The sequence below is a fragment of the Paroedura picta genome, chromosome 1 (assembly GCF_049243985.1).
Source record: "Paroedura picta isolate Pp20150507F chromosome 1, Ppicta_v3.0, whole genome shotgun sequence".
Taxonomy (NCBI): domain Eukaryota; kingdom Metazoa; phylum Chordata; class Lepidosauria; order Squamata; family Gekkonidae; genus Paroedura; species Paroedura picta.
Window position 1 is genome coordinate 173375083 of NC_135369.1, and position 25460 is coordinate 173400542.

The following is a 25460-nucleotide window of genomic DNA, read 5'->3' on the forward strand; positions in this document are numbered from 1 at the left end:
CCGGAGCCCCAAGTCTAGTGGAAGGATACATTATCTATTTCGCCTCTCTCCCAATGTGCAAGCGTAGCAACAATTCTATGCCTCAGTGCTAATGTGTTTACATGGCCTGTCCTTGGAAACCGAGCCGCAAGTAGTTATCGAAGCGTATGAACATTACCAGTGATTAGGGATTCATCTGCCATAGAGTTGCCTTCAATTACTTTCCCATCCACTGGAAATTTCCCACCAGGTACCACTTTGACGATGTCCCCTCGCTGGACCAATTCGACGGGTACTTGATCCTCCCTGAAAAGGGGTCACAGTTCAGGGGTCACAGCCAAATCGTTAAGAGAAGTTGCATGTTATCTAAATTGGAGTAGATCCACTCCAGGTATCAAAGCACAAGTGTACATCTTCAAAGTCAGGGGTTTCCAGACAGCCCTGGAAGGGTTTCCTGTGTGGGTGGGAGTTAATTAATCTTCTAATATATTTTTAAAAATGTGTTATTGGGTGATATGACCATCTATGGTCATGTTGGCCTGCCCCCCTCTCCCAATATGGCCAATGAATGCTTTTCCAAACCTGAAGCATCCCACCATCTGTGCCTGCAATTCTGCCAGCAAAGCTCTACTATCAGGCCTCAGCCCCTCTAAAGGTAAAGGTATCCCCTGTGCAAGCACTGGGTCATGTCTGACCCTTGGGGTGGCGCCCTCCAGCGTTTTCATGGCAGACTCAATACGGGGTGGTTTGCCAGTGCCTTCCCCAGTCATTACCATTTACCCCCCAGCAAATAAGCTGGGTACTCATTTTACCGACCTCGGAAGGATGGAAGGCTGAGTCAACCTTGAGCCGGCTGCTGGGATTGAGCTCCCAACCTCATGGGCAGACAGCTTCAGACAGCATTTCTACTGCCTTACCACCCTGTGCCACAAGAGGCCCCTCTACAGCCTGTATTAACGTATTTTTTTTTGTGGGGGCGGGGTTGCCCCAGAATTCAGCACTCTACATATGAAATTCTAAATTCCAGATACTATGAGAAACAATTGGAGGGGGCTGTACCATACCACTGAACCAAGAGGAACGGCCTTTTCTGTTAGAGGCAACAAAAGTCTAATCATGTCTACTCCAGAGTAAGGCCCACTGCACTCAATGGGGCTTACTCCCAGGAAAGACTAAGAATCAAACCAGATTCTTTTGTGTTCCAGGGAGACTCTGAACTTAGCTTGCTGGTGTGTCAGGGTACAATGCAGGAATTTTGTTTGTGATTTCATTCCATACTGACATTGCTTAAAAACAAAATCCACATTCCTGCACACAATTTAAAAAGATGAATGAGAAGAGATACCGACATGAGCCATCAAAGCCCCGTCAAACCTCATCCTCCTCAGGCCCTACCCCCCCAAATTTCCAGGTATTTCCCAATCCAGAGGGGGCAGCCATGCGGACATACCTGAGGACACAGTTGTCAGGTCCAAGTGTGACTACCACAGCCTCCGTTGCTTGAAGAGATATTAATTTGGCCAGTGCCTCTGATGTTTTACTCTATCCAAAAATAAACCAAAAAAGTGTCTGAAGCGTTCCTAGAACACCGATTCACTTTTCCACTGAGCCTCATGTGCTCTGAAAACACAAATAATCTAGCGTCGTCAACAAACAGGGCACAATATTCTGATTTTCTGCCAAGAACAGTAAGATATGCCATGCTATAAACAAAATGCACAAATAGTACCTTAAAATTGACATGGCTTAAAACAAGGAAGTTGCCAAGAATCCTGCCATTTTAATTCATATCGTTCAGGAGGGCATTCTTATAAATGTATTTATTTATTTTTGATTTTTATACCACCCCTTCCATACGGCTCTGGGCGGTTTACATAGAACGTCATAGGGTAGTTACAGAGCTGTATTATCATGGAATGATTCAGGAGACTTTTCAAGAAAGAAGATGACAAAGAGTTGGGTTTTATGCCCCACTTTCACTACCCGAAGGAGTCTCAAAGCGGCTTTCATTCACCTTCCTTTCCTCTCTCCACAACAGACACCCTGTGATGTAGGTGATGCTGAGAGAGCTCTAAGGGCAGTTCCGCACATTTAAAAAAATAGTGTTACGCCAGCAAAATGGCGTAATGCTAAAATATAACATGCCTCCAGCTATTCCTCACCTTCTGGCTCTCTCGCTTTTGTCTGCCGCCTTCTCACGCTTCTTAGCACTCTGCACGCCTGTTTGAAATGGCGGAAGAGAGCAACACGCTTTATACACAACTATCCTCCGGGCAGCCAATCACCTTTCTCCATGTTTTAAAGGGCACATGGTGCCAGCTATCTTTTTTTTTTAAGTAAAACTTTTCCATTGAGATGCCTATACATCTGATCATAGATGCATAGTGTTTTTTTTTAAGCCGCACCTTATGGAATCATGAGCCTTGAGTATTTTAAAAATTAATCTTGAACCCAATTTTTTTCTTTGGTGGGGGATTGTAGAGAGGCATGCTTTGTGTTTTAATTTTTTTTTTTGCTTTGCCTGAACAATTTAACACCTATTCGTTGCTCCAGACAGTTTGTTTTTTAAAAAAGAAGTCCCCGGGAGAAGGGAGGCAGGTGCGAGGGCAAGAACTGGAGGAAGAAAAAGTGCTACTTCATCTCCACACATTTCCTTAGTGTGTGGTTATTCTCCTTCCTGGTTGTTCTCCTCTATCCTGCACTTTTTAGTTTATCCACTTTATGCGATTCCCCAGCTAACACTTGGAAGATGTAGCTACTGGTTTGCTGCTTGGATGCTGGATGTTGGCGACATCATGCAAAACGCCAAAAATATAGCATCTGCAGAAAGTAAGCATTTCCAGGTCCCTCCAGAGGCTTGACCAGCGGACAGCCAAATGTATGTTCAAAAGGACCCAATACTTGCACCAGGGAGCAGAAAAAGAACGGAATGGATGTGACCTGCTCCTTCTGCACTCAGAGGCCACAATGGCAATGTCCTGAAATTAAGTACAGGTTGAGATCTGCACTTGATTGAGGTCACAGGCTCCTTGGGCAAAGTTAGCTGCAACGCCACCACCTTTTGCATCGGGTTGCAACTGGTAAGGTGGAGGAGTGCTTGTTTAGTCTTCTGCCCTTAAACTGAAACAGCGTATGTGTGGGGGGTATTTTCACTGATACCCCAGTGCGGCTGCATCGTAACACTAATTTCCTATCCTTCCTTGCAAATGCGTGCAGTTCTCTCTCTGCGATTCTCTCATTTGGTTCTGCAAGCTGGTCGGGATCTTGGCTGAAAACCCGACAGGCGTGTATGGTGAAAGTGAGGGAAACCACCCAGGCATCATTGCCACAGACTGTGGCCTATGATCAACTATTTCATCCTCTTTAAACCTCTTTTACCGCCATGCCGGAATAGATGCTTGCCTCCAAGTACATCCTTTAGAGAGCATTAAGCAATCTGCCCATCTGCATCTCATGGACAGGGTAAGATTAAGCTGTAAATGTTTCTATATTTAGTCTTTTGTATTTCATGATGATTATATAGCCCCTTATTTATGCTTTCCTTATATCGCAGATAAAAAAAAACTTTAGTTCTCCAGATGAAGTTTAACGAAAACAAGGTGCTTATCAGATATTGTTTGAGAACCAGGAGGACTAAATGTTGCGGCTTCATTCCCTAAACAATAATATATTCTGTTTATTTTGAAATAGAAGCTATCTGATTGTACTAGTAAAATCTCTCATTTACATTGTTTGCCTTGCACGGATTTATTTTTTGTTCTGTCCCCCCACCTATATCAGAGTCGCAAGGTCGATGTTGTAATTTAACCATCCAGTAACATGCGAAGGAAGTTGAGGTCTCTTTAGTCCACACAGATTTCCAAGAACAGGACAGGGAGGAAAGGATCCTTTCAGATTAGGTTTCCTTCTGCAGGGCAGAAGTTTGGACTAGATCCTTACTGTGGAGCCCCTTCCAACTCAGTAAAGGGCTTAGTTGCAGGACACGTTACCTTCGCTATGTGTTCCAACCACCGTCCGAGAGCAATGAACACAAACAGCATCGGAGGCGTGTCGAAAAAGGTGAGGGGACTTTGCTCTGCCTGTTCTGCCATCGCAACCAGTAAAATAGCGCAGGAGTAAACGTAAGCAATAGTCGTGGCCAGCACTATGAGGACATCCATATTGGCCATCTTATGCTTCAACGACTTATAGGCCTGGACGTAGAAGTACCAGCCACCAAGGAACTGCCGAGACAAAAGAAAAAGTTTCAACTCCCCATCAACTGTTCGAGCTAGAAGCCCATTCTATTAGTGTAAATACTGTGATTATATCTGATTAAGCCACAGACGATTACAAAGAAAAAGGAAAGAAAATACTCTCGAATCGTACCTGAACCAAAGTGCAAAGGACAAAGAAGAGAAGGTTTAGGATAGATAATCCAGGAATTAGGTTTTGCTCCAGCACCGACGATCCATGCTGCTGACCACCAGGTATTAGCATGTAAATCATTAAGATCAAAACAGGGATGCCAAATATCAGACTGCACAAGAATGATTTCCTCCATCTGAAAAGGCAGGGAATCCACAGCATGAGAAGACCAGACATCCCTATCAGCTGAGTGGGTAAAAATTCCTGGGTATGTGATTTAATTATTTGTTTTAATTGGGCACGTGAGCGAATTGTCATTTTAACTGTTTTTATCAATAGATCCAATTCTCAGTGTGGGTAAATCTGGGGATGCTTAGATCTAGAGACTGGAGGCACGAGCAGATGAGACAGAACTTTCTACAAACCTAAGAAAAGGCCCAGGTTCGCAGAAAATCTGAAATCTAAAAAAAATACATTGGAAAGTTACCTTCTCCATAATGGAAATAGAGCCTGTAGCTTTAAGAAACTCAGTGGCTCTTGTGGTTATTGCTAGGCAACAACAAGAGTATTGCCAACCTTCACACTTTAGATTCTGTCAGTGAATGACATGGGAAGAAGACAGGGGTAGGATGCCCCTTACCCCAATACCAACAAAGATAACTCAGAAATTACTTGAGAACAAATCACATGATTTGCTTGCATTTTCTACTTCAAAAGCTTGTTTTAATGTTTTTGATCATTTGCTGGCTTAGGGACACTAAGCCAGATGGAAAGGCAGCATAAAATTATGCAAATAAACCATCAAATAAATAAAATGTTGCCTAATGTTCCCGAATGTATACCAAGTGATCGTTGTACTCCGAATAGTATTTATTGAGAATGATACATGTATTGACAGCCAAAGCAGAAAGATTTACATTGAACTTCACAATATAAAAGCATTGCTGTCAAAACTGATAGTTTTATGTATCGTTAACTGATTTTATAATTCCAAATGCATTTTAATTGCTCAATGATTTTTTATGTTTTTTTCTTGTTCGCTACCTTGAGGGACAAAAATGTTTGAAATGAAACAAATAATTAATGAATACTAAAACAAACAGGAAAGCTATTTATTGCTATCTGTCAGCCATACCTTTTGTCATTCGCTGCTGTACTTACTGTTGGATCTCTTCTTTGTGATCTAAGCTGTGATCTCGTGGGCCCTTTTTAAGCAGAGATGCTTGGAAACCAATTCCCTTTAAAAACCAAAATCAAAAGAAAGAACTTTTTTTTAACAGTTACTCCTGCATCGTGCACATCAGATTGATTGTGACATTCTATTGAAAATTGTATAATGTTATAGATCGGGGATCGTCAACCCCTGGTCCGCGGCCTGGTACTGGGCCACGAAAGCCTCTGTAGTAGGCCGGCGGCGGCCACGCCAGCCTCTCCCCCCCGCGCAGCGAGAAACTCACCAGGCCGCTTCACTCCTGGCCCGGCTAGCTTCTTGCTGCTACAGGGGAGGAAGAGGCAAACACGGCTGCCGGCACACTGGCGGACACAAACACGCATGCGCGGAGCTGCCGCGCATGCACGTTAGCGCCCCCTGGTGTCAAACGCGTTTTCACAACCAGAGGGCGCTAGCGCGCATGCACGCGCCCAGGCCACCAGCTCTTCCCCACCCCTGGAGGCGGTCCCCGACCATCAAAAGGTTGGGGACCGCTGACTGTTATAATGTTCCATGTAAATTTATGCAGTGTTCCATGTAAACTGCCCAGAGCCATAAAGAATGGGCGGAATAAAAATTCAAGTAAATAAAATAAAGAAAAAACTAAATAAGAGTCAGCAGCAAGGATGACTGCCTAGCCTTGTGCTCCCTTCTGCACAAATGTACAGTTTTCATCATTTCTGAAAGTAACCTGGAAAACGATAGCCCCGGATCTGCTCTGTTACCATTTCTGAAACTAGCAAAAACTTCTGGAATTAAATTGTAAGTAAAAATTAAAACCAGCAGAGGCTCTCACTTAATTAGAAAAAGAGTTGGTTTTCATAACCTTCTTTTGACTACCCGAAGGTGTCTCAAAGCAGCCTTTCCTTCTTCTTTCCACAACAGACACCCTGTGAGGGAGGTGGGGATGAGAGAGCTCTAAGAGAACTGTTCTGTGAGAATTGTTCTAACAGGACTGTTACTAGCCCAAGGCCATCCAGATGTCTGCATGCGGCAGAGTGGGGAATCAGACATGGTCCTCTAGATTAGAGGCCATTGCTCTTAACTCCCTACACCAAACTGGTTTGGGTTCAGCCGATCTAATTAGCATCAGTCCCTCAAGTCTAACATGGCACCCAAAAGACAGGTGGGGTATAATATTTCATTGTGTTCCAGAAAACTACAACTTTCAGCCTGAGGGCTTTATCTAGAACTTGGACAGAAACTGATAAAACCCCACCACTGAAACGGAACTTAATTTTCAGAACATCGACGAGAGTTTTCAGTTTTCAAACCACCCGTTTCAATAACTCACCTCAATGATATTTATAATATCTCGAGGACCAATGACTTCAGGGTCAAAGCGGACGCGGGCTTTCGATGTGGCCAGCACTACAGTCGCATCAAGGATGCCAGGGGTTTTGACCAGCCTGGATTCGATATTATGCACGCATGAAGCACACGTCATCCCTAGGACCTGCACAAAGAAAACACAGTTAAGAGCTGAAATGGCCTTCTGCCAAAGCAGACCCCTGATCCCTCAAGACCACAAGTGCACATCGCACGGACTGGTCAAGGCTCTCTCTGAGGTCTAAGCTGAGATTTGCCCCAGCTCCTTTTAAATTGGAGATGCCCAGAACCCAATAATGTGCTGGACCATGAGGCTGTGACAGGTAACAGAGATAAGTTAACTCAGAGGAAACTCTTACTTTGGAAGGTGGACACAATGGCAGCATTCCCCACGTCCCTCCCCTCCCCAAGCTCTGCCCTCCTCAGCCTCAGCCTTGATCTGGACTTCTGTTAAGTAATGAATACCCCCAAGCCATGAGGTTGGTAGTGGTTTATCAAGCCCCCACCTGTCCAGGAGTTAATCAAGAGGGAAGGATTGAAGCAGAAGGGGGGGGGGGGGCAGGACCATCTGCCAGCCACAAAAGGGAGTCGCCACTCCAGGGCCCCCCTGCTTCCACAGTCATCACCAGCACACCTGCAATACCTGAAATTCATAATCTCAAATTTATTGAACCTGAAACTCAAGCAGCACAGATTTTGTCGTACACCACAGCTTTTTCGCCCCATTTCCATGGCCAACCCTCTGGTACTCACCTTAAGATCTATGTTGCCGTCTGCATCAGGGTAATCTTCTATGACCGAAGCTTCGAAGCCCAAATTCTCAATCAGCTGGGTGATTTCCAGAGGCTGAATCAACTCCGGCTTATATTTTACCTCAGCTTTTCCTGCCATCAAGGCCACAAGCACAGAAACTATTCCTGTAAATGCCAAAACTCAATCAGGTATGGATCACAAAATGTGTGTGTGTGTGGGGGGGGGGGGGAACAACCAGCAAATGACATGAAGTTGGCATTTTTTTAAAAAAATGCAGCTGCTGCTGGCAGCACCCCCCAGCGGCCGGTGGGAAGTCAGGGGCGCCGGCGGGAAAGCAAGTGGAGCAGGGGCTCAAGTGGCAGCAGCGATGTCTCTCTGCAAAAGACTACCCCCCCCCCCGGGCCTCAGTAAAATTGTCAAGCGTTGACCGGTCCCCGGTGACAAAAAGGTTGGGGATCACTGCACTAAAACACCAGAATCATATAGCACTAGGAGCAAAGCCTTTAAAAGTGGGCTGGGAGGCTGGTGTCTCCTCCCCTTCCCTCCCCCCAGTTCTTGCTGTGAAAGGCTGGCGAGAGTGATGGGAGGGCGGCAGAGGATGTGGTGGCCCCCTGACACTGAGGAGGTGGTGAACAGTGGTGGGGCACCTAAAGGGTAGAAGGCCATTTGTGCTGCCAGCATGCAGAGGTAAGGGTGACCACCTATTCTGCAGAGGGCCCACATTCCTAGGTTGGTTCCTTGGCAGTAGAAGGGCCAGGAAGGCTGGTCAGGCCTCCGTGGAGGAGGTGGTTGAGCCTCGAAGGCCCCACCATTGGTGAGGAGGTGGGGCAGGTGAGCAGGCCCTCCGTGGACACAGCCGATGTTCCTAGCCACTGCAGGCAGGAAGGAGGCAGTAACACTGGTGTGGCCATGAGGCATGCTGCCTGGTCGCGCTGTGCGGCTGACCTCCTTCCAGCTCCGCGTAGTTAAACTCAGAAGAGGACAAGGGGGTGAGGAAGACCTGACTAGCTCTCAGTGGGGGAGAGCCCTCCCTCCAAAGGCCAATCAATGTTGTCAGAAGTACCTTTCACATTTTATGTGATATGATGATGATCCATCTTACATCAAACTAGACACAGTAGGGTAGACCAGTGGTCCCCAACCTTTTTATCACCGGGGACCAGTCAACGCTTAACAATTTCATTGAGACCGGGGGGGGGGGTAGTCTTTTGCCAATACACAGATGGGTACTGGTCCCCGGACCGGGGGTTGGGGACCGCTGGGGTAGGCCACAGTCTCTAATATTTTCCCTAAGTAACTGTACAATACGACCTTACTGCCTGAATAGAAAAGCTCTTTTGAATAATTCAGATTTGCAGTTTGTAGAAACCCAGGAGAGAGCGGGAGCCTTTCTGTCCCCCTCAGGCATACCATTCCACAAGACTCTGGGTTGGGAAAGGCCAGAAGGTTTTGGGGGTGGAGTCTGGGATGGGCAGGTCCTGGGGGAAGGAGAGACCTCTACAGGTGACAGCACTCTAGAGCAGGGGTAGTCAAACTGCGGCCCTCCAGATGTCCATGGACTACAATTCCCAGGAGCCCCTGCCAGCATTTGCAGAGGCAGGGGCTCCTGGGAATTGTAGTCCATGGACATCTGGATGGCCGCAGTTTGACTACCCCTGCTCTAGAGTCTACCTTCCAAAGCAGCCATTTTTTTCCAGGGGAACTGATCTCTGTCACCTGGAGATCAATTGAAATCTCATGGGATCTCCAGTCACCAGCTGGAGGCTGGCAACCATGGCTTAAATCAGGGTTCTTTCACACATGCATTTGCATTACTTGATGAATTAACGGCTCAAGAGGACGGTACCAAGCACTTTTTTCAGCCAAACTACCAACACCTAAAGAACCCATTTTTGTACATACACAGACCAGGCCAGTGATAACCTAAATTTCTGGACTTAGTAGTGTTTGACTACGAGCGAAACCTTTTACAGCCTTCTGACCGTGGTGGAACTTCTGAAATATTTTTCAGACTTCGAGGAACCCCTGAAGCGGAGACATGCCCCCTCAGAGAACTGGAACAAAGAAAAACCGTCGATTCCTCACAAAGTCAAGCTGAAGGAACAAAGGAAATCAGTAGGCTGCCAATAAAGGTTTTCAAAGTCCAAAATGTTTTTTGTGTGGTTTATTTCCAAAACTGTAGACAATTCAGATCAAAGTAATCAAAACGGGGTCCTAGGTTTTCTGGGAATTCTTCCTCAGTGATTACTTCCTTAGTATATGGCTAGCTTAATACAATAAATCTCAGAATATCACGTAGGCAACTTCTCAGATGTGTTGGGGTCCATTCATACGTACTTCAAATTACGTTGATCTGAGTTATCTACATTTTTAAAAATAAAGCGCGCAAAGACCATTTTGGACTTTGAAAATCTGTATTGCTAGCCTCCCGATTTCCTTTGTTCCTTAGGTTTGGCCCTCAGAGAAGTGGGTGCAGAAGTAAGATGCGGGAGCCAGCCAATCTACTGATCAATCATTTACCATTTTCGCATTGTGGAGAAAGAAGAAGAGTTGGTTTTTATATCTCACTTTTCACTGCCCGAAGGAGTCTCAAAGTGGCTTATAAGTGCCTTCCATTCCTTTCTCCACAACAGACACCCTCTGAGGTAAATGAGGCTGAGAGAGCTCTGACAGGACAGCTTGGTCAGAACAGCTCTATCAGGGCTGCAAGAAGACCAAGGTCAACCAGCTGGCTGCGTGGGGAGGAGCAGAGAATCAAACCTGGCTTCCCAGATTAGAAGCCGCCACTCTTAACCGCTACACCACACCGGCAAGAAAGAGACTAGGCTTGCAGAGCAACAACAGATGTGGGCTCCAGTAACATCAAGTGATTTCAGCTGCCTTGTAAGAGAAAGGCCTTGTAACCCCTGGGGTTCCCTGGAACCTTGGTTGGGAATCCCTACATAAGCCAGGGAGCAGAAATTGGGGCATGTTCTGGTTTTACAATATGGAAACAGAAGACTTTCCTCTGAATTCTCTGTTTTTATGTGGAACATCTACTGGCGCGGTCCCTCCAACGGAAGTCTATGGACATGATGTCCGTAGTCCTGCCCCCAGGGACCACATCAGTATATGAACCGCACTTCCCCTGAGAATATCAGCACTTCCCAACTAGTGTCAGAATGCCAAACCACCTTCTAAGAATAACCAACATTCTCTCCCCTAGATGAGATCCTAGAGGGGGGGGTGCCTGGTTTTGGGTGCCCCGTTCTCCCACTGGCCAACTGGCCGATCAAGCAAGAAGCCAGAAATAAATGTGATGTGTCTATATCGCCCAGAAGTGACATAGACATGGTTGCGACTGTGGGGATTTCTCTGGTTTGGGGGCAAAACTCTGTGCTAGAAGCTAATTCTATCAGACTTCTTGTCCACAAACCAGAGTGTCATCCCCTGGGCGACGGAGGAACATAGTATTTATTTCCGTCTTCTTCCCTCTCCGCTCAATGTAAGTCCGCCCCCATCCTCCACCAACTGGACCAGTAAAAAGGAACTGAGCAGTGCCCCAAAACCATTCATTCACAGCCCCGGAAGAAGACCACAAAGTTGTATTCATTGTTTTACCGTTTTCTTTTTGCAAGTTCTTTTCAATGTTTGATACGCACGAGGCGCACGTCATGCCCGTGATCAGCATGAAGCATTTTTCAGTGGTCCCCGTGCCGGGTGGCTTTGGATGATCCCGATGCAAGTTCTCTGTCTCCAGCACAACATCTCCACATGGCAATTCAGAAACAGGTTTGGTTCTCAAGAGAGCAGAAGCTGGTTCAGTGTCCTCTCTACTTCCAGTGGTAGGCCTTCCAGGGGTGGTATCTTGAACACGAACATCAAATGCACTAATGTGAGAAACAGCCCAGCCACAAAGAGACGCTATATTTTTGTCAAATAACGGATGTAAAGGACAAGACATCCAGAAGAGAAACCCAAGAACAAATACCTCATAGATGAACGCTAGAAGGAAAGGTTGAATTGACAGAAGCTAGAACAGGAAGAAGAAGAAGAAGAAGAAGAAGAAGAAGAAGAAGAAGAAGAAGAAGAAGAAGAAGAAGAGTTGGGTTTTATATGCTGCCTTTCTCTACCCGAAGGAGGCTCAAAGCGGCTTATAGTTGCCTTCCCTTTCCTCTCCCCACAACAGACACCCTTTGAGGTGGGTGAGGCTGAGAGAGCCCTGATATTACTGCTCGTTCAGAACAGTTTTATCAGTGCCGTGGCAAGCCCAAGGTCACCCAGCTGGCTGCATGTGGGGGAGTGCAGGATTGAACCCGGTATGCCAGATTAGAAGTCCGCACTCCTAACCACTGACCAAGGTTTCTCTTCCAGACAGGGAATCAACCTTGCCTCCCTGTGTCAGATGCCAAAGATACAACCCATGCAGGGAATTTCTGATGGCTGTGTACCAGTTGTGCCCTTACAATCCAAAACTCATACTTGCGAGGTGGAAAAACTGGGTGAAAGAAGTACAAGCTAGTCATATTTGCTCAGGGAACTGGCTCACTCAGACTACGGTATAATATGATTCTTGGTGGAACTTCAACTCTTTAACCTGGATGGCCCAGACTAGCCTAATCTTACCAATTCTTGGAAGCTAAACAGGGTTGACCCTGGTTAGGATTTGGATGGGAGACCACCAAAGAATATGAGGGTAACTATGACAAGGCAGGCAGTATCAAACCGCCCCTAAACATCTCAGTTTGAAAACCCTATGAGGTTTCCTTAAGTTGGTGGTGATTGACAGCCAAAAAAAAAGTTAATTGGTAATGCTGTTATTGAAGTCCCCTGAAGAGCCCAGAACAACTGCTTCCATGTCCGTGCAGCCATGACGGAGATGAAGAGGTGCAACTCACTCCGAAACCAAATAACAACTTTATGCCAGCTTGGCATAGTGGTTAGGAGTGCAGATTTCTAATCTGCCTGTCGGGAATGGCCCGACTTGCAGACAAAGATCCTCTCCCCACAGGCAGAGTAGCAGTCTCTCGGGAACAGGGGGCAGCGGCCACAGACCCGTACGCGGGAGAGACGAAGGAGGAAAGTGAAAAGAAAGGAAACGAAGAATGCCGACAGACTGGTCGCGCCCGGCTCAAAGTGAGGGCAGAACAGATAATGCAGAACAGGTGTACCCGGAAGAACTGGTGGGAGGTTCTTGAGGGCTCGGGAGGTGGGGACGAGGGGAGGAAGGATATTTAAATGGGGCAGTCGGCGTCTGTGAGGAGGCGGGGGTTCAGCATAGTAAGGAAACTATTCTGAACCCGGGAGTCATGAATGCAAGTAATTCAACAGGACTCCGTTCTGAGACGCTGCCTATCCTGAGAACTATCTTTCCTGGCCTGGTCTTCAGCTCCCGACATCGTGGCGGAGAAGGAACAAGAAACCCCGGACCCTGACACTGCCGAGCCGGGTTTGATTTCCCGCTCCTCTTCCACATGCAGCCAGCTGGGTGACCTTGGGCTCGCCACAGCACTGATAAAGCTGTTTTGACTGAGCAGTAATATCAGAGCTCTCTCAGCCTCACCTCCCTCACAGGGTGACTGTTGTGGGGAGAGGAAAGGGAAGGCGACTGTAAGCCGCTTTGAGACTCCCTTCGGGTAGAGAAAAGAGGCATATAAGAACCAGCTCTTCTTCTAAGATGAATATGCAAGACCCAGCTAGTTGAATGATACTTCCATTCTGAAAACCCTTCTAAGTATTCTGTCTTCAGAATCCAGAGACAAATCATCCACTAGGAACCTCAACCTAACTCTTGAAAATTAGCCTGCAAGGACAAAACACGAAATATGGAAGGGAAATGATGAAGCTGTGTTTCAAAGCAGGGTGACCCCCTGAAGTATCCCATGAAAAAGAGATGGATATGAAACCCTTGCTGGATCAGACCCTCAGGCCCATTATTCTGGGAAAGAATCACAGCAACTAGCAAGCACCAGCCATGGAAAATCAGATGGTACTTCCTTTGGGGCTCTAGACCCCAAAGCACAGCTCTTCAACTGTGCATTGCTTCATCGGCTCTTCCACTGTGACTCCAAGTGACTGATGGTTCAAGCAACCAATTAAAGTTTGCCCTGGAAGAGAGTTCCCCATTCCAAGCCCAGTGTGGTCCATGGAATTTGGTCATCCAGTTTGAAAGCTGAATGTTACAGATCTCTTTCACTTTCTCCCTCACTCCCAGCCACATCACTCTATTTAAAAATATATATATGACATAGATTTCAAATCATGATGTAAAGGACAGATAAAAAAATTAAAAGGGAAACAAGACAGAGTGTACATGAGAGAGAGGAGAGGGAAAAAATACCTAAAAAGAGACTTCCAGTTATATCGGCAACGAATATATAACAAATTATTTATCAGTTATACTATGATTATATAAAGGAAGTAAAATCCTTCTTTCCTCCCATAAATTCATATTCCCCCCACCCCTTAATCTTCAAAACCATATTCTCCTCCTCCTCCTTTTTATGGCCCTGGAAGGGTTCCCCAAATGGGTGGGAATTAATTAATTTTTTAGATCTTTTTAAAATTTGTTAAACATTTATTGGGTGATATGACCATCAATGGTCATGTCAACCCACCCTTCCCCCACCAAAATTGCCAATGATGGGCCTGGAGGGGTGGGAAGGGGAGGAGCCACAGGTGGGCGTGTCCACAGCTCTGCTTCCCAACCACATTCTGCACAATCGCGCCACTTCTGGGGTTTCACTAAGCCTGAAGAACATTTCATGGGTTTCTCAATATTAAAAAGTTTGGGAAAGACTGCAACAAACCAACAAACCTATTAACAATAAGCTACTTACAACAGCTTCATGTAGGTAACTGTGTTGGCCTGAAGCAGAACAAAGTTGGAGTCCAATGGCACCGTTAAGACCAACAAAGTTTTCTTCAAGGTATAAGCTTTCACGACTGAGGAATCTGAAGAAGTGGGCTTGTACATGAGAGCTCATAACTTGCATAAAACTTGGCTGGCCTTAAAGGTGCCCAATAGTCTCCAGCTTTGTCCTGCTACTTACAACAGGTTCACTAAACGTCTATGCCAGTTTTTGTTTGGCGTTCTCAAAAGAAGAAGAAGAAGAGTTGGTTCTTATATGCCGCTTTTCCCTACCCGAAGGAGGCTCAAAGTGGCTTACAATTGCCTTCCCTTTCCTCTCCCTACAACAGACACCCTGTGAGGGAGGTGAGGCTGAGAGAGCCCCGATATCACTGCCCGTTTTATCAGTGCTGTGGCGAGCCCAAGGTCACCCAGCTGGTTGCATGTGGGGGAGCGCAGAATCGAACCCAGCATGCCAGATTAGAAGTCCGCACTCCTAACCACTACACCAAACTGGCTACCCCATACCTCTTAGCACAGAAGCATCGAACCCCATGTCTTCGATAGCAGCGCTCAGTTCTTCAGGGTTCGTCAGAGCTGAATCGTAGCACACGGTTCCGGTCCCTTCAGCTAAAGAGACCGATATACGCCCCACCCCTTTCCTTTGAGATATGGAGCCTTCAATGGATTTCACGCATGACTGACAGCTCATCCCACCAATGCTGATCACAGCGGTGCTGGGCTCAGTTTGCAGAGGTCCTTGGGGAAGACCGCTAGGACAAGAAAAGGAGGGGGCTTCATGGGAGGGAAGCTCCCTGTTCTGTCCCTTAGGTCCACCAGAAAGAGAGACTTTGAAATGACCAGGGGGGAGGCCTTGGATGGCTTGCTGCAGTGAGGACGGAGTGACCAGGTTCTGGTCGTACCACACAACCGCATTTCTCTGCTCCAGAGACACCTGAATACGATGCACTCCAGGCAAGTCTGAGATGGACTTTTCGATGGTGTCAACACAGGACTTGCAATGCATCCCCTCCACCACCAGGGTTACAACGGATGCGTCATCGCTGCCATTGTTCTCCATTGCATCCCGGGGACCATCGAGCTCAATGGATGTTCTCACGTTCATCTGCTGCAATAACTTCCCGTCAATCACACCAAGTTTTAAGGGGACTTGCTTATGCTTAATAGTGCTTTCGTATCCCAGGCTGTCAATGCCGTCCTTTAATTCTTCAGGAGTAATTGCGTAGGGATGGTAAACAATGCTGGCTTCGCGGCTGCCGAGGGCCACTTTAATCCTCTTCACGCCATGCAGTTTTCCAATCTTTCCCTCAATAGTGTGGGCACATGATTGACAGGTCATGCCTTCTATCCTGATCTTCACGGAAGCTTCGCCGGCTATTAGCCTGGAAGAATCTACTGTGCTGGCGTCATATCCCATGTCTTTGATCTCCTGGCAGATCTGGTGGGGGCTGATTTCCACTCCCAGATATTTCACGACGGCTATCTTTTGCTCGAGGGAAACCTTGATCTCCACAATCCCTTTCACCTTGGACATTCGCTCTTGTATGGATTGTACACACGCCTGGCAAGTCATGCCCAAAATATTGAGTGTAACAACGTCCGCTTGAGAATGAAGGGAGGGTAGATGTTCCGTGTCTTCCTCAAAACCAACATTGTCGAAGGCAAACTTGTGCTTCATTGTCAATGCGCGTATGGAGATGGGAGAAGTATCCCCTGTGACAGCCTAGAGAGAAAATGAAAGAATAATGTTCTTTTGAGCTTTGAACGATACAATATCTGAACAGCTTTCAGAGTGACCAGAGGTCATGAAAAATGGGCCACTGATCACATGTTTCCCCTGTTGGACTATGCAAGATCTGCAGTGTGATAATTGTGCAGAATATAAAGGATGTCCTGCAGGGGGCATCAGAGGAGATGTGATTTTGGCATAGTTATAGGAGCCTCTTGTGGTGCAGAGTGGTAAGGCAGCAGACATGCAGTCTGAACCTCTGTTCATGAGGCTGGGAGTTCAATCCCAGCAGCCGGCTCAAAGTTGACTCAGCCTTCCATCCTTCCGAGGTTGGTAAAATGAGTACCCAGCTTGCTGGGGGGTAAATGGTAATGACTGGGGAAGGCACTGGCAAACCACCCCGTATTGAGTCTGCCATGAAAACGCTGGAGGGCGTCACCCCAAGGGTCAGACATGACCCAGTGCTTGCACAGGGGATACCTTTACCTTTTATAGAAATCAAATAAATAAATAGTTAGAAAAGGAACTTCCTCATGATTTTCAAATACTTTTCGTCTGTGCCTTGATTGGCTCAACATGGGACTTCCTGCTTGTTTGAGCATGTTTCCCCCTGCTTGCCTCCAGAACAACAAACAGTTAGAAGAAGAAGAAGAGTTGGTTCTTACATGCTGCTTTTCCCTACCTGAAGGAGGCTCAAAGTGGTTTACAGTCGCCTTCCCTTTCCTCTCCCCACAACAGACACCCTGTGAGGTGGGTGAGGCTGAGAGAGCCCTGATATCTCTGCTCGGTCAGAAAAGCTTTATCAGTGCTGTGGGTAGCCCAAGGTCACCCAGCTGGCTCCTTGTGGGGGAATGCAGAATCGAACCCGGCTTGCCAGATTAGAAGTCCACACTCCTAACCACTACACCAAACTTAGTTGGATCTCTATCTCTTTCTATACATACCTGTTTATCTTCATAAATAGAACTATTCATTAAGCATCCTGGTGCTTTACTCTAGCTGCATATTCAAACTCTGCCAACATCCCCCTCCCAATTTATGTTTGTCTAACTCAGGGGTAGATACCTACTGTGGAGAAAGGGGCAATAGCGAAGCATGAGACGGGTTGGAGAATTTGAAGGTTTATTGGGGAAGTCTTAGTGACATGGTTAGGAAAGGCAATGGGATGTTTAAATATTTTTTAACATTATTTTACATGTAAAAAGGTAAAGGTATCCCCTGTGCAAGCACTGGGTCATGTCTGACCCTTGGGGTGACGCCCTCCAGCGTTTTCATGGCAGACTCAATACAGGGTGGCCTTGCCAGTGCCTTCCCCAGTCATTACCGTTAACCCCCCCAGCAGCAAGCTGGGTACTCATTTTACCGACCTCGGAAGGATGGAAGGCTGAGTCAACCTTGAGCCAGCCGCTGGGATTGAACTCCCAGCCTCATGGGCAGAGCTTCAGACTGCTTGTCTGCTGCCTTACCACTCTGCACCACAAGAGGCTCATTGCATATTAATATAAATCTAATATAAATCCTTTTTAAAAACATATTTTATAGATAAAATAATGTAGAGAATATTTATACATCCCTTGGCCTTTCCTAACCATGTAGCTAAATCTTCCATGCCCAGATGATACCCCTTTGAGCACATTTCCTCCCTGACTGCCTTAGATGAAGAACAACAATTAATCATTCTCTCTCTTTCCCTCCTTCCTTACAAAGTTGTTTCAATTCTCAATAAAGGTACTGACTCTTTAAGTAGCCGGTGCTCTACTCCTCTGCATATTTAAGCGCTCCCAGCAAGGTAAACCCTACCTTCTTGGCCTTTACTAGTCACAGCCAACACTGGACCACTGTTCTCCTGTATGGATTTTAGACTATCTTGTGTAAGTTCTGTATTCATTTAATTAATGCAAACATCATGCAGATGCTAAGGCACCCATCTTCCATTCTCCCCATCTGGGGGCTAATAGATGCTCTAGGAGGATGAAAAAACACCTTGCCTCTCTGATCCAATTCTTAGTTTTTGTGGAGAGTCAAAATACTGATCTCAAGAAATCCAATCCTGCATCTGCTGTATAACGTCTCGGCCAGCCTTTCCGTTCGGAAGCACAGAAAACATTGTCTGCCTACCGTAGTTTGCAACTTTGATTTGACCCGTTGTGCAAAAGCACCTCAGCTTCAAGAGGGAGCATGCCCAAAGCCACGTTTTCAGACTTAGCTACGTGTTAAACAGCTGAACAACAAGCTGTTGGTGAGGCAAAATGTGCCACCTGGTTCTCAAAGCAACGGACATTGGCATGATGGCAAAACCCAGCAAAAGCGCAAGGTAACCCAAGAGGCAAATGTAATAACACCTGATGAAAATTCAAATGGGTAGCTGTGTTGGTCTGAAGTAGCACAATAGAATTAGAATCCAGTAGCACCTTTAAGACCGACCAACAAAGGTTTATTCAGGGCGTGAGCTTCCGAGTGCAAGCACTCTTCGTGAGACTAAGAACTGCTTACATGACCGTGGGAATATATAGCAATAATTAATTCTCCTACATTAGTAAACTGTGTGTATTCGGATGTGTGACATAGTTTACTAATGTAACAGAATTAATTATTGCTATATATTCCCACGGTCATGTAAGGAGTTCTTAGTTTCACAAAGAGTGCTTGCACTTGAAAGCTCACGCCCTGAATGCATCTTTGTTGGTCTTAAAGGTGCTACTGGACTCTGATTCACCTGATGAAAATGACACTGTGTTATTTAAACTGAAATATATTTGAGGCTTAAGTTCTAAAACGGGGAGGGTTACAACAACGCTTAGTGCAAGGTAGCCTGCCCTAAACATGTTAAAAATACCATCTACATTATATGTGCCACTGAGTTCCAGCCTTTTCAAATATTTTTCAGGCTTCAAGGAACCCCAGAAGCGGTGACATGCCCCTTCAGAGGTGTAAGATTCAGCCAATCAATCATTTACCATCGTGGAGCAAGAGACTACACCTGCAGGGTAAGTGGGACCCAGTGATGTCTAGTGATGTCAGTGGCCATCGGGAATTCTGGGAAAGGCCATATAACCCCTGGGGAGCTCTTGCATAACCCCAGGGTTCCCCAGAATCCTGGTTGGGAATCCCTGTGCTAAGGCTAGACAGACCTCGGAAGCTAAGCAGGGGTTGGCTCTGCTTGGTGTAGTGGCTAAGAGTATGGACTTCTAATCTGGTGAGACGGGTTTGATCCCCTGCTCCCCCACATGCAGCCAGCTGGGTGACCTTGGGCTCATCACAGCACTGATAAAGCTGTTCTGACCAAGCAGTAATGTCAGGGCTCTCTCAGCCTCACCTCCCTCACAGGGTGTCTGTTGTGGGGAGAGGAAAGGAAAGGTGAATGTAAGCTGCTTTGAGCCTCTTTCGGGTAGAGAAAAGCAGCATATAAGAACCAGCTCTTCTTCTTAATCTCAGGGCTCTCTCAGCCTTACCTCCCTCGCAGGGTGTCTGTTGTGGGGAGAGGAAAGGGAAGGCGAATGTAAGCCGCTTTGAGACTCCTTCAGGTAGAGAAAAGCAGCATATAAGAACCAACTCTTCTTCTTCTCTTCTGGTTAATATTGGGATAGGAGACAGGCAATGTCAAACAACCTCTGAAAGCCTCTCGCCTTGAAAACCTGGGGGCAAAGGGGCGAATAGCCGTAAATCGGCTGCGATTGACAACAAAAAACAAAAGGTCTCAAAGCCACATCAACAGATTTAGAGACAAATTCAAGACGCTTGGCTCTCGTGCCAAAGGCTGCAATCTGTTGCCCCAGCAAGGAGAACGGCCACGATCAGTTTCTCATAAGCAGCTTTTCTCTCATTACGAAGCAATTGCCATTATTTTCAGTTTCTATGCTACCCACAAACTGATGCTTAGCAGCTCCTGGAAGAAGCTGCTTTACAAGGAGTTTGCTAGCCCCTGCCGGTAATTCAAGTCATTTAGGTAATTAGCTAGCAAATCCTCTATGGCAGAAAGGGAGACGTTTTATTCTCCGGCGGCCAAAGAGAAAAGGTCATGGTACTGAAGCTTTTCAAAGTTAGAGCTCACCATGGATCCAGGAACGTACACGTAAACGATTCACTAGCAATTTATTCATTCTAGGAGCATCTGATACTCTTTGCACATGAAGGAAGCTTAGAGCTTTTCAAATGCCATTTCTCTGTTTTGGTTTTAAAAAACCCAAACCCAAATCTGAACATAAGCAGATTACAAACACATTCAGTGGATTGTCCCCTGTCCCCTTAAACTGACCTGTCTGCCACAGCTTCCTAGTTTTTCTGGGGACTGATGGAAGGAAGAGTTTTCCTCTTTCTGAAACAGCCTGCTTGTCTTCATAGGACATCCTCCATCCTCCAGCCCATGGAGATTTTTAGACAACGGCTGTTTGGAGACAGACACCAGAGTTATGTTTTTGTGGTTTAACGTTGCAAGCGAGGACTGGCTGTCTCTCAAATAACTCATGGTTTCCATTTCCATGCCTTCGTCCTTTTAAAACACCGGCCAGCCAAGCGAGAAAAAGAAAATGCTTGCAAGGAGCTATTCAAGGTATGACTGGATCAACTCCCCCGCCCCCCCTCCATGATCTCTACATTTTCCTGTGAGCCCAGATTAACTCTCCTTGTCTTTTTTTTGTAAACCGGTGGGGAGGGGGGGTGTTTGTGCCTGGCTGTGTACTTTTCCAAACAGGTTGGTGCATTTCCCACCAATTGCTGATCTTTCACACAGCGAGAAAATGCATGGCACACGATTCAACTTTGCACACGGTTCTCCCATGTCCTCAGTCAAGGCTGCCTTTCACAACTTTGTCAAACATGACCGGAATGAGGCAACCCGGTGTATAATTAACTCCACCGGACAAATGTTCACCTTTCTAAAGTGCATGTCCAAAACATCGAGAAACTAGCACTGGGCACATTATCTCTATTTATTTGCAGAGTCTTGTTTTAAAATACGAGGGCTATACACCCTGTGGCTTTCCTATTTCGCCGGGTGGCAGAGAATGCACGCCCCTAAGAAAGCCCTGTGCAGAGGTATTTTGGCTGAAGACTTAGCCTGTGTTGGCAGAGTTTAAACATGCAAGAGAGGCAGAGCAACAGGCTGCTTAAAAGAATAGTTTTATTTAGACAGGAGAATCAACTTTGTATAGAAAGAGAAGAGAGAATACTACAGTCTAACTGTTCTGCATTCATTCTGTCCTGTTGGCAAGCAGGGAGGAAGTGTGTTCCAAGGAGCAGGAAGTCTCCAATGAGCCAATCAGAGGAGAGCATATGAAAAATATCAGGAAGTTCCCAGTCTAAGTATGCTAAATACATATTTCCTTCAATGTCCCCTGCAGGGCATTCTCCATATTCTGTTCAGTCACGCACACTGCAGGTCTTGCAAATGCCAATATCCTGGACCGGGATGGCCCAGGCTAAACTGATCTTGTCAGATCTCAGAAGTTAAGCAGGGTCAGCTCTGGTTTGTAGGTGGAGGAGACTACAAAGGAAGTCTGGTTTGCTACTCAAAGGCATGGTGTAGAGGCTAAGAGTGGAGGATTCTAAACTGGAGAAACTGGAGTTGATTCCCTACTCCTCCACATGAATTATAATGGATAACCTTGGGCCAATCACTGTTCTCCCAGAGCTCTCTCATCCCCACCTACCTTGTAAAGTGTCTGTTGTAGGGAGAGAGAGAGAATGTGATTGTAAACGGCTTCGAGACTCCTTAAAGTAGAGAAAAGTGGGGTATAAAAACCTACTCTTCTGTTGGTCTCTTGAAAACCTTATCAGGGTCACCCACAAGTCAGTGATGACTTTTCAACACTTTCTGCTACCACCGAGACTCACTGATTTACATGGGATTCGATGCAAGTAACTCTGCATAGGATTATAAAGCCAGTCTCCAATAAATCCATATAAATTTAGATTACTACTTGACACAACCCTGTTGCAACGAAATGGCTTCCTCTGGGATCTGCTCCCTAGTTTGGCTCTTTCTTGTCTCTCAAGCATCACCCATTTCAGTAGCATCTTCCCTCCAGAACAAATCTCCATGCGAAATTCAAGCTCCTTTCCATGGCTCATCTAATTCACTAAACAAGGGCAGCCTTGGCCGGTCTTAGAAGTGGAAGACCAGATTGCTGTTTGTTTTCAACCAAGCAACTTGAACTTGCACATGAGAATGACTCTACCAGATCGTTAACTTGCCTACATTATGCATATGAAATTCCCTATCGAAGAGTGAAGGAAAACATGAGTGAAACATTTCAGAAACACTCTAAAGAAGAAGAGGTGTTTTTAATGCCTGGCTTTTTTTACTACCCGAAGGAGTCTCAAAGCAGATTACAATTACGTTCCCCTCCTTTCCACACAAAGAGCCTCTTGTGGCGCAGAGTGGTAAGGCAGCCGCCTGAAAGTTTTGCTCATGAGGTTGGGAGTTCGATCCCAGCAGCCGGCTCAAGGTTGACTCAGCCTTCCATCCTTCCGAGGTCGGTAAAATGAGTACCCAGCTTGCTGCTGGGGGGTAAACAGTAATGACTGGGGAAGGCACTGGCAAACCACCCTGTATTGCATCTGCCAAGAAATCGCTAGAGGGCGTCACCCCAAGGGTCAGACATGACTCGGTGCTTGCACAGGGGATACCTTTACCTTTCCACACAACATACACCCTGTGAGGTAGGTGCGGCTGAGAGAGCTTTGATAGAACTGTGACTGACCCAGACGGCTTCGAGTGGCGGAGTGGGGAATCAAATCTCCATTTTAGAGTCCTCCTCTCTTAACCGTGGGAGAGAGAGAAGCAAAGAGCCCGCACGAAGAAAAACCTTGACAAAACGTAATAAAGGGAATTTCCTTATCTCTATGAATACCAGGACAGTAAAGCCTGTTTTAAAAAAGGATGCTTCCGATTCTAGCTCCTCTGCCTTTGGGCACAGTAGGACCTTTATACCTTGGGGGTGCGGTCCTCTTCTTTTACGTACAATATAAATGAACGTTTAGTTTTGTTAGGTAGACTGTGCATGGTCCTCAAGACTGCGCTTCTGCTCTAGAAACTTTCCCAACCCCCAAATAATAGCATTTTCGTTTCTGGAAACACAATACGATCCTCCAGCCCCAAACACAATAGCAAGGCTTGATGAGGAATGCGGATGTGGAACTGCCCCAGGCCCTGCAGGACACTGGGAGACATGAAGGGCAATGGCTCTTTCCTTCTCCAGGAAGACCAGTTTGCATGTTTTAGTCTCCCTGTTGAATTAGGAGATGGCTGTGTATGCTCTACTTCTAGCCAGTTTCCAGACAGAAATGCAAACAAGGCATTTCGACACACGCAAATGCGCCCGTTTGGATGGACTTGGTGTTTTATTTTTGTAACTGGAAGTCACACAGTGCCCTTCAGTGGAGTGTATACCTAGCCAGATTCTAAGGGCAGGGGTCAGAATATCTTCCTATTATGCATGGATGAGTTACACTACAGTACGGATCCCCAACCTGTGGACAGCGGACCACATGTGGTCCGTTGACTAATTGGAGGTGGGCTCCAAAGGACGCCTTCCCCCCCCGTCCTTTACTTCATCCCCCCCCCCCCGGCCCTTTACAACACACTTCGGGTGTCCTTGTCTCCCATCACTCCCAGATGGGACTATCTCGTTGCAGAGAAACAAGCTCAGGGTTCCCATTGATTTGTCATTGTCATGAGTTAAAATTTCCATGAAAATAAAATGTTCCTTATGTTCATTGTTGTGCCCTGTCTGTATCTTATTTTGAAGAGATGTTTAAACATTACCATAGCGATCAGAGAGCGTTAGGGTACTGGTTGAGAGTAGAGGAGTAAACTACCCCCCCCCCCACCGGGCCTCAGTAAAATTGTCAAGCGTTGAGTGGTCCCCGGTGACAAAAAGGTTGGGGACCACGGAGTTACACTACAGTATTATTGGTGCAGGGGGGAGGGGATATTTGAGAGACAGTAGTGTACCTGGACGACCCAGGCTAGCCCAATTTCATCAGGAGCTGGGAAGGATTTGTTTTCTGACATGGATTTCTCAAGGGGAATTATGGGGCGTTTGAATATATCAGGAAGAGGCCGGGTAACTGCAGAATCTTTTCACTGATGCTTGGGGGGGGGGGTCCTTTTCCAGGGAGAAACCCTTTTAAATGAAGATGAGAACTTAATTGGCACTCAAGGAGATTTATTTGGGGAGAACATTCTAAAGATGAGGGAGACATTTGACGAAGGGGGGCGGGGCATGGAGCGGAGTCAAAGCCGTACTGTGGTTGAGTAGCCGGGGAACGGACTTGAAAGCCGGATCAGAATCCAGAGTCAGGAACGGAGTCAAGGAAGAAGCTGAGATCAGGAGCTGGCTGTCACATGACTCTATGCCCGGGAGACTTGGTTTCATGGGTCAGCAACACATTGTGTTTCCCTCACATTCCTTAGGTTTCTGCATCCCTGGTTTACAACTGTTGGCACAGTGGCCGTTCCTCAGTCAGTGTCCTTGGTTCAAAGGTGAAAGACAAAAGGCCAGCTGGAAGTCTCTTAGCACGGGGGTAGTCAACCTGTGGTCCTCCAGATGTTCACGGACTACAATTCCCATGAGCCCCTGCCAGCATTTGCTGGCAGGGGCTCATGGGAATTGTAGTCCATGAATATCTGGAGGACCACAGGTTGACTACCCCTGTCTTAGCATCCCGAGAAAAAGACTAGAGTTCTCCAGAGTTCCCGCCTAAAAGATCAAAGGCCACTCCGGTGTGAACTAATATTCCCGCCTGTCGTTTCAGCCCTACGTAAGGCTGAATAGATTATAGTTCTTTGCCTCTGTCAATTACATTCCCTGAGATTCCTGTTATGCATTGTGGATACCTTCAATAAAGACCTTAGTTTATTTTTTACTCCTTGGAGTCGTGTTAAAGATAAAGGTAAAGGTATCCCCTGTGCAAGCACCGAGTCATGCCTGACCCTCAGGGTGACGCCCTCCAGCGTTTTCATGGCAGACTCAATACGGGGTGGTTTGCCAGTGCCTTCCCCAGTCATTACCGTTTACCCCCCAGCAAGCTGGGTACGCATTTTACCGACCTCGGAAGGATGGAAGGCTGAGTCTACCTTGAGCCGGCTGCTGGGATCGAACTCCCAACCTCATGGGCAGAGCTTCAGACAGCATTTCTGCTGCTTACCACTCTGCGCCACAAGAGGCGTGTTGGACTTAGTCAAAAGAGGGTCTCGCCTATGCAACAGAATCCTAGGTTCGTGACAATGGGAACAAAGTCAAGCCAAGCTGAAGTCAGGA

General features: G+C 46.6%; 1 protein-coding gene across 4 annotated transcripts in view; it reads right to left on the bottom strand.

Moving 5' to 3' along the window:
• The window catches only part of ATP7B (ATPase copper transporting beta), a 56416-nt gene that overhangs the window by 19352 nt on the left and 11604 nt on the right, over positions 1-25460 (bottom strand). For 2 of the 4 annotated variants that reach the window (XM_077312064.1, XM_077312082.1), the window contains exons 3-12: positions 20453-20581; positions 14976-16191; positions 11219-11464; positions 7619-7782; positions 6831-6992; positions 5488-5564; positions 4348-4522; positions 3969-4202; positions 1430-1521; positions 158-285 (exon numbers count right to left, since the gene is read on the bottom strand). In XM_077312064.1, coding sequence (XP_077168179.1) covers positions 158-285; positions 1430-1521; positions 3969-4202; positions 4348-4522; positions 5488-5564; positions 6831-6992; positions 7619-7782; positions 11219-11464; positions 14976-16191; positions 20453-20581 — 2623 coding nt within the window. Of the gene's footprint in view, positions 1-157; positions 286-1429; positions 1522-3968; positions 4203-4347; positions 4523-5487; positions 5565-6830; positions 6993-7618; positions 7783-11218; positions 11465-14975; positions 16192-20452; positions 20782-25460 lie in introns of those variants that run through there. The other 2 variants (XM_077312092.1, XM_077312072.1) reach the window with 2 other exon arrangements.